Raw genomic sequence first — 14,135 nt, forward strand, 5'->3', positions numbered from 1 at the left:
GGGCTGGGCATGGGTATGGGTATGGGTTAGGCAGATAGTAGGTTAGATTAATTACCACATAATCACTGGGCTACAACGAGGAGAGTAACAGATTTAATGCATTCACTTCTCCCTGTGCTTCTTTAAATATATAAATGGGCAAATGTAATTGCTTTCAGATACACACAAATAACAGAAAGCTTGTTTTTTGCCTGGGTTGTCCAAGTCAAGCAATAGTTAACTTTTTTTTATAACTAACCCAGAAGTTTCCCCTACATTCCCACCTGCATTATTGTGATACTTATAACACAGCCTGTGGCAAACTTAGCTAGTTAAAAAAAATAACAATCCCACTGTTTATGCCTAAGCTCACCCATTAGCACATGTGTTTGGCTGGGTTCAGTTCTGTTGTGGCCTTTGGCGATAAAATCTGAAGGGAATAAACAAGAATGAGGTAAAAGTTTGTTTTTCCCCACAACTGGAGACATGGGAAATGAGATGCACCAAAAATATCAGTTTGTTTCCATCCAGCTCATGTGTGTTCCATCTACCTTCAGCACAAATACACAAGCTGGACCACTTGGTGGTCCAAGTCAGCTAGGTGGAGTTGGTAGTGCTCTGACCGCAGGGTGTGGATCGGTACTGACCTGATTAGTCATCATGCCTGACCCTGAACCAGCCAAAGTGGGAAGAATACAAATGAATCTCCAGGACTGCTGGCCAGTAAATTTGACTTGGGACCAGTGTTTATGTGATTCAAACCACACCACACAAGGCCACAGTGGATGAGCTTACTGACCCTGAACAGTGACTACACCACTAAAAGAAAGAGAAAAATGCTTTGGGGCAGGGTGTTCGCTGGACTGATTGGTAGTTAAAGTAATTGCACGATTGTGTTTATAGAAATGATGTCATGCTGTTGGCTTACTTTGATCAATAAGGTTATATAAAATCAGCAGCAAGCTGTTGAATTTTTCCATGTTTGCAGCAAGGTTTAAAAGACAATAATACTATCAATTAATCATGCGAGAGTTGAGCCTTTCTTTCCCTGAGTGTACAGTGAAAGTGTTAATATTTCACCAACATGAAGCTTCTTGTTTTCTTTCTTCGGGTTCTCTTCTTGTCAAGGCTCAACACATCCAGAGTACTCTATTCTTGGGTTAATGAACAGGTGAGGAATTACTTAGACAGATGGAGAAGGAAATTGATTTTTTTTAAGTGTCGCCTCATTATCCCATGTGGGGCACTTTATTCAGCACCACAGAAACGCAACACCAGACAACATGGGTTGCATAACGTCAAGGTCATATGGTTTGGTGTGTGCGTAAACAAAATGGGGGTCAGTGGTTTGAAATTGTCTGGAAGCCTGGCCATTAGTGAGAGACTAATTAGGGGAGACCAAGCAGTTTCCAGTACCGGTCGAAGCCAAGATTCATAAATAAGTAAGTGCAGGGGCAGCTTGGTCGCTTAATTAACAAAGCGTGAAAAAAGGGCGTGAATCCCAAGAGGCACAAACCCAATCTGGTTGCAAGGATGGGCTATCGGCAGCAATCCTGTCTATCTTGGTGGCATTGATTGATAGCAAGCCAAATGGAATCCCCAATCATCACCATCCTTTTAGTTCCTGCACCCTGGGGGATTTACAGAGGCCAAAACTGGCACACAGGGCAATGTTTTCGTATCCCTTTTCTGACACTGGTGCCATAAACAGTCAACCCCCCACCCGCTCACACAACCTTTCTCCTGTGTTCACGGCTATCCCCATCTGGCCAGGGGTTATCTGACCCCCGTGTGTGTGTGTTCTTGCTCACACTTTCATGTCTTTGCCAATTGTTTTCACACTCTGAGCTGTTTGCCTTGGTATTTAAAACCCAGACACCTCCTGCAACTCACATTTAGAAACCCTCTGCCACCTAAAGCAACATATTAAGTTACAGCCCAGTGAGATGCTACTGTCTTTCTTTACTGTAGTCGTTCTTTCTGTGCTAATCTTTTACATTGTTAAAGCGGTGACAGGTGAAGAACGTGTTTTGTGGGGAAAAAAGTGTGTCATGAAAAGTGTCAGATCGTCATGTAACCATTAAGCTTTGAGCATTTTTTTTCTTTGTTTCTACTTTCTGTGCACAGAGCACCATTTGGTTTCTGTGAGATACAGGAAACTGTTTCAGTCAGTGGAATGAGTGGAGGTGGTATGCATTCACCATACCTTTTTGACTGTAGACCTTTTCTCTACAGACAACGGGGGGAAGTCATCTTGACAATCAAGACCTTATCAAACAGTAGACAACAACAATGGGTCTCCGAGTAGTAAACAGCATCTGTCTCCCAGCTGCTTACTGTCGCTGTTGGGATTTTGATATCACAAGGGCATGAGATAACAGGCAGTGGAAAATAATACTGCAATTAGGGCCTACTGCAAGTGTGATAAGCTGCAGTCACAGAAGAGGTAACTGAAAAAGGTCAGAGGGCAGAACCACAGTAAAAAGCATGACATAATGAAAGAAAGGACTAAAAGACAGTGTAACATGGGGTGCTTATCATAGGCTAAAAGCAAGGCTTGCAAATGAACAAGGTGAAAGGCCTCTAACCTAAAGGTTTCATCCTCTTTCACTTGACAAAGAAGTGAAGCTGTATGGTGGGATAATATATGGAAGGACCTAGAATACATGGAAAATTCTGGTACCCGACTAACTCGTGCTCTAGTTGTAGTTTGAAAACCCTGTTATGGACTAACAACCTGTCCAGGGCGTAGTCTGTCTTTCACCCAGTTGGGACAGCTGGGATAGTCTCAAGCCCAACTTCGACCTTGAATTGGATAAGTGCACGAAAATGGATGAATGGATGGATTTTCTTCCTTTGCCTATTACTGAACTCTAAGTATTTTGTTTCATTTTTCATTGACTCTCATTCTGATAATATCAGAGATTGCATTTAGAAATTGTCCCACTGTTTCCAAAGATTAGCAGTGGGTCATTTGTCACATTCATTAAAAAAAGCCACTGGCGGACCCATAAAGCCTGTTTCCTTCATGTGTGGATGCGTTCAAGATACAGAGAGTGAGGATAAGAGTTAGCGAAAGGCACTAATGGGAAGCAATGGATCTCCCGTCCCTGGTGCAGTCCTGTACCTGAGAGAAAATAGCATTGTGTAGTGAAGACTGCTGATAGATTATTGGCAATATTCCAAATTAGATGCTAGTTGCTCTGCTCAGATGGATCTCTTAAAGCATACTGCTGCTCTGGTGCTCACCTCTCCACTCTTCTTCCATCTGTTCTTTTGCTGCCTAGCTGTCCACTACCATCCAAAAAACAAAAAACAAAAACTCAGGCTCCCTACAACCTCTGGCCTGCTTAGTTGCTTCGCTCAACACCTTTTAAAATGAACTGGCAGCCCAATAAACAGAACTAAGTGGGGTTTGAAAATGAAAACCCTCTGAACCCTCCCTTCTGGCCTGCCTCTCTTTCTCACTCTGCATGCCCTTGCACACGCACAGCTTAAACTTTGAGGGGCTTGAAAAAAAAAAAAATCATAACCTTTCTGACTTTGACTCAGTGGGGGAGTGGAGCGTGGCGAGAGTTGGACTCACCAAACACATTGCTCCCCTAGCCAAGTTAGAGGCTCAAACTCCAGAGGAGTGTAGACTAGTTTATGCATCATTGCTACCTTCTATCTGCTATTGCATTCCAGTGTCAATGGAATCCGCAGTGCTAAATTCAGAGCCTTACAAAAGGTGAGAGGAACACTGGATACCATGCATAAACTTTAGCTTCATCTTTTTTTAATCTTTTCTCTCTATTTTATTTCACATACATGCAGTACATACACACTCCTGCACACTCTCAAACCACAGTTCTAGGAAACCAAAGAGGAAAATAAATGAGGAGTCTTTGAACTGTCTGGATGTTTCAAGCCCCTTTTTCTCCCCTCAATCTCCGAGGTCCCCTGCTGCTTTGTTAGGACAGGAAGAAAGAGGCTGATCGATTGGGTCTGACAGAAATGAAATGAATGGAACCACTTGATTGATTCATTAGCAGAAGAGTGAATGAATGTAGATGTGGGCTCTGACCCTAAGAATCAGGTGTAAGGATCAAGATTTTGTGGGGTTTGTGTGCATGTGCATTGGGTAGACGTAATGTGCACACATGTATGTACAGCTGCGTGATTAAGAAACTGTCATTGCTCGTGTGTTCAGTGTGCGTGTGTGTGTGTGTGCGTGTGTGTGTGTGTGGGAGAGAGAGAGAGAGGTCACAAGGGATTTCCCTAAGGTGTAAGAGGGGAAGGGGAAGCTGTTTATGGCCTGACTTGGCACAGAGGGAGGGGGTCAGCCTATATTGTCTGGTGCTTTCATCTGGCTCATTGCAATTAGTGTTTCACAGCACTTTGTCAAATCCCTGTTAAAATCACAGTTAGCAACCACCGTGTCAAACAGGCAAGGTGGTACAAGGATACCGAAATGCATTTAAAATTGTATGGTATATACAAACGTTCATCATTTGATTTTGCAGTGTTGTCAAATTGCAGTGTTTACTAACAGATACTGTGTGGATGCATTGAAAGCAGTTCCTGTGTACAATAAAAAAAAAAAGCAGGGAAAAAGTATACTGGGAAAAAAAATCTGTTTCCTCTAATAGTGAAACACCAGCTTTGTGAGATGACTGAAGCTGATATCAAAACCACAGGGTGGCCTCTGTTTCCTTCTTACGCCGCATACACACACACACACACACACCACTTTATAGCTATATGCTATCGACACTTCTACCAAATGGACAGGTGTTAGGACCATCTGAGTAACAACATGCCAAAAGCAACACCTCCACATTTGCAAGAGTGCGCTCATGAGATGTTTACTTTTATAACAGTCATTTAAGGCTCTTTTTGACCTTTCCTTCAGCGTCCTCTAAATATTGTACTCACTTAAAACATAAAAGTCACAGTGTCACTGAAACTCTGTGAGCTGAGGTTAAATAAATGCTCCCCACAGCTGGCAGTGTCTGAGGGGAGGCTGCAGTGTGGAACTATGGAGATTATGTAAATATATGGACATTAGGTCACATGTTATTGCTGCTTCTGTCACTGAAATGTGCTGGTTTCACCCACCCTGTGTGAGCTGTGCTGAAGAGTGTGATGCTCAAAATGAATTGGAATAAACTGTTGATAAGAGAGCCGGGGTCTAGTTAAACTTGCTGATATTCTCAAGAAGACTAGAAGAAAAAGGGAGAAATATTTAATATTTAGTCTTCCTGGATTTTGTGAAGTGTAGTTGAAGTGCAGGTGGTGAGTGTTTTTCACACCAAGGATGAGAAGTGGGACACAATAAGTTGTAATATGGGTCTACTGCAGCACTGTACTTAACGTGAACAGGAATACTCCAGCACAGACCTCTTACCAAGTAAAATATACACCATTCAAACACTCCTGTTCTCACACATGCATTATGGTTAATTACAGTGAACATTTGAGCCCATCACATCAGTCTTGACCTCAGCTGTTCCTTTGAAGCATTGCCTATCATCACACATAGGCTTGCTCAGGATGGCTATTTGAAAATTAGCAAAAGCTGTTTCCCCGCTCTTGAAAGGAATAGGGCCTGGAGCTAGGCTGTCTGCCACAAAATGTCTTACCATTAACCACCCAGCTATGGTTAAACTCAACAAAGAAATCTCCTTCCCCGTTTCCTGCATTTCTCTTTTTACATTTAACAAGGCCAGCAAAGGCTGAAACCAGGTAATGTGGCCTTTATTCCCCCTGAAGGCACGCTGTTTTACAGCTGTGTCCACTCTCCAGACAGATGTAACTAGCCATTTTCAAAGACAAATATCAAAGATCTCTTTCTGCTCCATTGGCAAAAATTTGTTACAAGAGCCTGTGGCTCGTAAAGAAATGGTTGGAGGATGCCCTGAGGTGGATCCAACTACTGCAAAGAGAAGTCTGCTCCTTTAAACTCCACCCTTCAATCCCTGTCTTTTTTGACTCTCCAAGAAGCAAGCGGCATATTAGCTGTTCGTGCATACGTGCTTATGTCTCTCATAAGCAGATCCTACATGCAAACACCGCTCATCTACAGACTAGCCATATGGGACAAAATGGAGTCACGCACACGTCACTCACCAGCTGTGCTCTAGATGTGGTCTGTTTGTGCGTTTTATACATAAACCTTGAAAAAATTGCTCAAGTTTGTCTTTCTAAATTTCCATCCTCTTTCATATTTTTTTCCTCCACTGGGATAGGATGAGCCCTGGGCCTTGATTGTTCACCTATTGTTGAGAATGAACAAGACTAGCCTTAGGTAGTGAGCCCCACATCAAAGCCACACAAAGAGACCCCTCATGACCTCTTGATAGGGGTCACAAGACGTGGGTTGAATGTGGGTGGAAAGCATAGCAGATAGTAACTCACCTATAATATGGACATTTTAACGTCCATTTAACGTAATTTCAGGCACGGGCCGAACCTATAAAATATCAACTCAGACGGCCATTATTATTATTAAGTTAACATTATTTAACAATATTCAAGTCGTTACTATAGTTCAGTAAGGACCCGGAGTGGGAATATCCCTTTTGGAGTCAATTTAGTGATGAACGACCATCCACACATACATTAAAATGTTAATATGCTAGGCCTTTCCATGACAAGAGTGAACAGGTTCTGCAAAAGTTTGGAATACTATACATGCAGTGGAGAATTTCTTTTAAATTTTTTCCCTTATGAAAGGAGTACAATTAGAATAATAGCTCTGTTTTTTTGTTTTTTTTTTAAATCTCCATTCTCATTCAAAAATCAGCAGCATCGCAGGGCTTTGACCTAAATTCTTATTAATGAATAAAATAGTGTCTCCATCTCTCAATGCAGTCATTATATCACTTTTTTTTTAAAAAAATCAACATCAGTGGAGTGTGAACACACAAACATACTGTACCCCCAGCGGTGCACACACAAACACTCCCTGACCCCTGTAACCTCCCAAACAGACTCCTCGCCTGTAGATGCACTACACATCTTGTACTCCTCATAAGTCAAAAATCTCTCGTTGCTTTCTTTTCTTTTCCCTGTATCTGTATCTGTGTCTGTGTGTGTCTCTTTTTCTTTCTCTTGTGTTCTGCTTGGCTAACTATAGACAGCAGCAGTGTGTCTGTGTGGTGGGCTGGCCCAGACACATTCACCCTCCCCTGCTTGCTCTCCACAGAGTGTCAAAGACCTGCCATCCCACAAGGCCCCTCTGTTGGAGACCAGGACAGACTGTGCACACAGTGCCATATGCAAGGATGCCATACACAAAACCGGTACATACACATTTTGTGTGCCATTAAAAAAATAATATAATAAAAACCTGTGACCACCTCTCATATAGCTTGTGCCAGTTCTGAATACTTACAAGTGCTTGTTTATATGAGCATAGATATATAACTACAAAATCATTACAACAACAATGTGAGTAAGATAAACTCATTTCAACATCATATACGAATATATTCGTGCCATCGTGTTTATCGTGTTTCTTTGCTGAAAAATATTTCACGTTATATAAACTAGACTAATGGCACTGTCATTCATTAACAGTGTTGTGTACATCCCCAATATAAATATTTGGTGAATCTAAAGTAGATATAAACATAGCCATTGATATGTTATACACTGCTTAGTAGGATTATTGCAACTAAATATTAAGGCAAACTAGTCACAGCCTTGAGAAACTATTATTTTCCTGTAATAATTTTAGTAATATTTCTTGAACAGTACAATTTTGTTGAAGAGGAAGCAAAGCTACTCCCTACCATCATATTGTAAAGACCTAAACAACTTTAGTAAAAGTGACTTGATGGCACTCCTTGTGTCATATTTAGCTTCATGTTCAACAATGATTCTTCAGCGTAGTGCTTCAAAAAAGAAAAAAAAAATACAGTTTTGACTACATCCCTATTTGCATACTCGTTGCCCTATTTTCATTAGTAATCCTTGATCATCCACTTCCTGGCATATGAAGGCTCACGCAGGCCTGACATGGCTGCTGCTTGTCCGCATGTGAAATTCCAGCTCGGTGAATCTTTCCATGCCGCCGTCAGAGCCATGAACCATCCTTCGGTCTGCACAAGTGTTCCCGCAGGCCTGCTGCATCTGTAAAGTCTGTCAGCTCTGTTGCCCTCTGGGTTGCTGATCCAAATCTGCCCCATACCCTGAAAACCACCAGACTGGTCCCCCTGTACCATCATATTCCAACTCCCTACATGTCATCATCCACTCCCCATTTCTTCCTGAGTGCCTTACGCCAATCTGAACCTATGTCAGAATACATCTGTTCAACATGGCTCCAGTCTAGCATATGACCTGCAGACTGTCTGGGATCCCTGTTGGCCGACTGGACGATTGACTGGCAGAACTGTCTCTTATGAGTTTATCATTGCTTTTAATTTGTAGTTTGAAACGCTGAAAAATTTATAAATGAGGAGCTCATTATGCAGTGCCAATATACAATATACAATTCTGAAGAGAATAGTAGAATTTCATTACATTACCAATGAGAGATAGAGCCCAAAATAAAATAAAAAAATAAAATAAATAATTGTTTCATAATGTATCAAATATATTTATACATTTGCTGAACATATATTTTGTAGCATTATTATATTATTATTATTATTATTATTATTATTATTATTATTATTATTATTATTGTAGTTGCTACTATTTGAAATACATTTTAGGGTATACTGCACAACAGGGAGAGTCCTCCTTCATCGGGCCAATTGATTCAGGCGATATAATTATCCTTATGACTGGTAATTGCCTTTAGCAGGAGGAAAGCTAGACAGTGTTCCGAATCAAATCTGAACCCGTAGTTTCAAAAGGCTGAGCAAAGCCGAATGGTTAGATCAATAAGACCGCATTAATTGAGACTTTCAGCATTCCCCGTGTTGTGTGTGTGTGTGTGTGTGTGTGGGGGGGGGGGTCCATCTGTGTGTCTATCTTTTATATATCTTACATATCTTTTTATGATAGATAGATAGATAGATAGATAGATAGATAGATAGATAGATAGATAGATAGATAGATAGATAGATAGATAGATAGATAGATAGATAGATAGATAGATAGATAGATAGATAGATAGATCCCCTTGTAGAATGATTTATTAGTAGAATTGCCGCTTTTATATTGCAAATTAACTTTCAGGCCCCTTTAGCACCACATCCACTTAGCCTTTCAATGGTCTATGTGATAGGCACCATAGGGTCACTAATATGTCTTTTTGTTACTTCAATAGCAGCCTTAAATAGATTTGCTCAGTAATTTGCTTTTGAATGTTGTGTAGACGGTCTCCAGAGGAAAGGTTTGACTTAGTTGCTTCACTGTGAGTCCAGCTCAGGCCACACAGGCTGAGGCTGCGCCCTTAAAAAAAAGCTTACTGTATGAAGGCCTTGGGACAGCCAATGCCGGGCAAAATGGCCCAATTACTCTCTTTATTACGAAGGGCAATTGCGTTTTAGCAAGATGCGGTCGCCTCAAACCTATACACGGATAACGTGAAAACTATTAAGCAGCCACATGACCTTAACAGGGATGGAGAAAGGCAGCGCGCGTTCACTCAATATTTCCTTAAAATAACGCTTACCTAAAGATGGCGTTTACGGTATGGACAGGTACGGACGGAACTTACTATATATATATATATATATATATATATATATATATATATAATGACGACAAGGGGGACTCCCCTGCTGGAAATAAAAAAAAAAAAAGCGAGAATAAATCACGGGAGAGAGTTTGATGAGAAACGTGCCAACTGCAAACAGGCACAGGAAAGCTCCCGTGGAGGTGTGATCTCACCCACATAAAAACATAAACATGTGCGCTACAAAGCCCTTGCTTGTGCGTAATCACTCTTCGAAATACACAGCCATAAATAGCAGAAAAAATGTGAGCGGGGAACCCTCTGTCGCTGTTTATACGGTTTCAGCTATCCATAAAACAAACTGCTTGTTTTAATTTAGTAAAAAAAAAAAAGTGTTCAAGTAACTCCAGTTGAGTTTAAATGAAAACACAAACGGATACCGGCTGATGCATTTTTAATCTTAATAACGATATGAAGAAGAAGAAAACATGTAGGCTTCTCTTAAGACACGGGTTATGTTGGCCTGTCCTGAATATCATTCGGGAGTTCGTTCATACCTGTTTTTCTGTGCCTTCTTCCTCCTCCCCAAACGTCCGCGCACTAAGGAGTACAATTATCGACACAGTTTGTCTCCACAGCACACTGCCAGCACCTCAAAGTTCAAGGCCATTGAAGCACCCACCGTGGAATAGCCTAAACGCCAGAGCACTACTCAACCTTGACAGAAACACAGGCTAATGATTTTATCTAATATTAACAGAAAACTACTGAAATGTAATTGCTGGTCTGGAGCAAACGCTACAATCAAGACGTTTAACCATCTTAATACTGAAACACATAACAAATATGATGTAAAATTCAAGAAAATATACAACTTTTAGGTTTTGTGTAGAGCCATATAACAAACAAACAAAAACACAAACAGAAAACAACAGAATAACCAGCTCCAGCCAAAAAATAAATAGATACATTTTAAAAAGCAAGAAAACAACTCATCATGTTTTACGTGCCTCATGTGCGCCACATCAAACACCCAATCGGTTAAATGAGGTATGCTGAATGAGGATTCAGATTAATGTTTAGTGCTGATGTTACCACGGAGAACTCAGAAACCCTGGGTTTAATTGTCCCATAATTACACAATTACAAATAAACTTAATTTATAGTACTGAAGACCTTGGGGGTGACTTTTACGCTACATCCTTGTTTAAATATGAAATGTGAAACCAAAGGAGCAAAAAGAGGGACAGAAAGAAAATAATGAAATAATTAACTGCCTTTTCCGCGGCCAGCGTGACCCCGGGAACTAAGAGGCGCACAGTGGACCTGGGCAAACGTCCTCCACCAGGGCGCTTGTTTCTCCCTAACTCTCCATAAACCCATATATCCTAGAAAGAAGTCCTAGCAGCAGCCATAAATCATCCGGTTGTATTACAAGCTTAGGTAAACCCCCAGCCAGGTCAGTCGAGCAGAGTTTATGGCATCATTTAGGTAGGGAATAGATTGTTCTAACAAAAATACATCAACTTCAAGCCCGTGCGAAGAAAACTTGCTACCATTGTTAAGACCAAGCCCTCTCTCGTTCCCTGTCTCCCTTTCCCTGTTCACTCTCTGTGTCCGCCTCTGTAGCCCACAACTTTTGCACAACAAGAATCCACTCATCCATTCAAGCCATATGTTTTAAGTCAGTGGTTCCTCACTGGGGTCCGGTGAGGTGCAGGGGCCAATGAGAGGGACTCAAGGTTCATTTGGAAAATAGAGACGCAACTTTTTTTTTTTTTTCAGAATAAGTTTATTAGAATTCTAATGTAGTAGAATTTGATTATTTCAATAAAAGATCTTTAGCAACAACAGACCACTTTTGTATAGCAATAATTTTTGTTGTTGTTGTTGTTGTTCTGTTTTTTTTTCCTGCTTTCTTTTTTGTTTTTAATCGCAGCTAACTTTGGTCTCCTGTTGTGTGGGAGTAGATAAATAAAACGTAATGCACCTGACATGTAACTATATTATCATTAAATTCACTCTTAGTAACTGAGTAAGTTTTGACTCTAGGTCCTGAACGAGCAAATATTACTGAGTGGAAAGCAGTTTAATCAGAATAATGATTTCACGAAGAGTTCAAAAGAGTGTGGGATATTAAACATGCATAAGGATTTCTTAAATTATGAACAGTATACACTGAGAGTGAGCTGGGAGGTGGCAGGTTGTAAAACAATCTTCATTTAGAATAATTTATGTTTGTTTAGCTGATGAAATGACTTTCCACTGCAGTTAAATAAATCAATAAAGTCTTCTTTCAGTGAAGTCTGCTGTCATTTTTTTTTTTTTTTAGCATAGGCCCCGTGTGTCTACAATAGGCGAGTTTATTCTTTGTGTAAAGCTGGGTTTATTTCAAACAATCGGTGACAAGTCGGCAGAAAAACAAAGTAAACTGTACCTTGAAAAATAATCTATCAGCAATAACAGTTTTTTTCTCAGTTTTTGAGAAAAAATGTAAAAAGTTGACATTATGTGGACAGGTGAAGAAATAAGCAGAGAGTGAGACGCGTTCGGTGAGCCAGTGGCCCACTGTCCTACTTTCCTACTGGCATCACAAACCAACCGGGAGCCTCGCCTGGGCTCCGACATTCATGCTTCAAGCTTTAGGCCTCTTTCAACCTTCTTTCCACTACTCCGTATTTTTAATTCCCAAACATCGCAGAGTGAAACGAAGTATATAGGGAAGATGTGACAGAAGAGCGGGATTGTCGGTTACATCGCTGGGAAAAGGACAGATGGAATTTCTCATTGATTTTACGCACTGCAAACATCTACACCGAGCAAAGACAGATGAGCTGTCAAAGGAAACTGGTAAAAATATAACTGCATATAACCAATCTATGTCACGTTAATAATACAAAAATAATAAAATAATAACCTTTGATAAAGTGGATACAATTAATTACTGTGAAGATAAGGGACAACTCATCAATTGCAAAATGTCTTTACTAAATGGCATAGAGCACTGTCGAGTTATTATTATTATTATTTTTTTTTAATGTGGGTTACGATCTACTTTTTTCTTCTTTAGAAGTGCACTTAAATATATGATTAGTCCAGATGTCAGAAGGCCACACACTCAGGCAGCCCTAAATTGCACGCAGTTGACCTGGGGAAAGTGCTGGGGGAAGCCGCGACTCCCCGGTGAGATACAGTGTGGAGCTAATGTCCTTAAGTGACAAAGAAAGCACTAGCAGTCCGCACAATCCCGTGTTCCAAAAAAGAATACACAACTCTCATTGAAATGGATGAGCTTTCGTGGACGCATAACAATTGAATCCTGTACCGACCACAGCGTCTCGCTGCCTAAAAAGTCAGTAATACCATTAGAGACGCCTAAAAACCAGCCAGATGGTCCCCTCCAAAATGAAACGTTAATTCGAGGATGATAGAAAATGATGAATTTGGGTACAGCTACATGAGCCCCAGGGTGCAGTGCCCAGCCTTTAAGAGGCACGGGTGAGGACTCGCTTGGTATGGAGAAATATTACGCTTTAGGAAGCCTGCAACATAATACCTTATGAACAGTAAAATTTCTTACCTTCCACGGCACACACCACAGGCAGCAAGAGGCTGCATAAAAGCAGAAAGTAATCCATTGTCATAAAGCGGTCAGGTCTGACATGTAAATAGACCCAAGACAGAGAGAGAGTGAGCAGGGAATACAATCCTGGGTGATCCGACGCTCCACGCACCCAGTCCCGTCCCGGTCCCTGCTGTGTCAAACCTCCAGGACCAGAGTTACCCCCATTCACCAAAAACGCATATAGGTGAGAGTTCAGAGGAAATAACACCTTTGATATAAAATGTGCGAATATGTCAGCCCTTCTCCCTTTTTCTTTCTTTCTTTTTTTTTTTTTTAGTGATCTCCAAAGTGCCTTATTAAACCAGAGGAAAGACAACAGGCGCAAGTCTTACAGTCCCTTCCCTTCGCATTGAGCGAATTATCTGAAAACAGGTAGTCCAGTCCGTGGTCACCATCCGGAGAATATTTCCAACAGCATTTGGATGATAGTCAGTAAAAGAGAAATGCCAGGCTTCTCGGAGAAATCCAAAGACTTTCTCTGTGGTCAGAGCAGAAGCAGAGATAGCGGCAGTGGTGTCAGAACCATGCTGTATAGTCCCGTACGTGCACGCTCACGTGCGTCAAGTGGTATTCCTATAGGAAACAGCCGCGGTTTATAGGTATTTATTCCCTGAGCGAATTTATCGGCTTTGGCTGCCGCGTAAACCGTCTGTTTCGCTCGGCTTGTGCACTGGAATGAAGCACAAGGCGGTGGATGAATAAGGGGAGAGGAGAGAGAGAGAGAGAGAGAGAGAGAGAGAGAGAGAGAGAGAGAGAGAGAGAGAGAGACCTATGGGGGGACCGAGAGGAGGGGTTAGGCTTGAAGCAGCTGCACGGAAAAAGTCTACCTTGACAATCATTTAGTTTCACATTTATCCTAAAATGAAATCTTTGTCTGCTTAAAACAAGGGTGCATCTCTGCATTTTTACTTATTC

General features: G+C 41.2%; 1 protein-coding gene across 6 annotated transcripts in view; it reads right to left on the reverse strand.

The window, feature by feature from the left end:
* ephb3b (eph receptor B3b) overlaps positions 1-13,883 on the reverse strand; it is a 56,779-nt gene extending 42,896 nt beyond the window's left edge. For all 6 annotated transcript variants that reach the window (XM_030728145.1, XM_030728143.1, XM_030728141.1 and 3 more), the window contains exon 1: positions 13,176-13,883. In XM_030728145.1, the coding sequence (XP_030584005.1) occupies positions 13,176-13,239 (64 nt within the window). In that variant the 5' untranslated portion in view covers positions 13,240-13,883. The remainder of the gene's footprint in view (positions 1-13,175) is intronic.
* Positions 13,884-14,135: the final 252 nt, after the last annotated feature.

The sequence above is a fragment of the Archocentrus centrarchus genome, chromosome 4, assembly GCF_007364275.1.
Source record: "Archocentrus centrarchus isolate MPI-CPG fArcCen1 chromosome 4, fArcCen1, whole genome shotgun sequence".
NCBI lineage: Eukaryota > Metazoa > Chordata > Actinopteri > Cichliformes > Cichlidae > Archocentrus > Archocentrus centrarchus.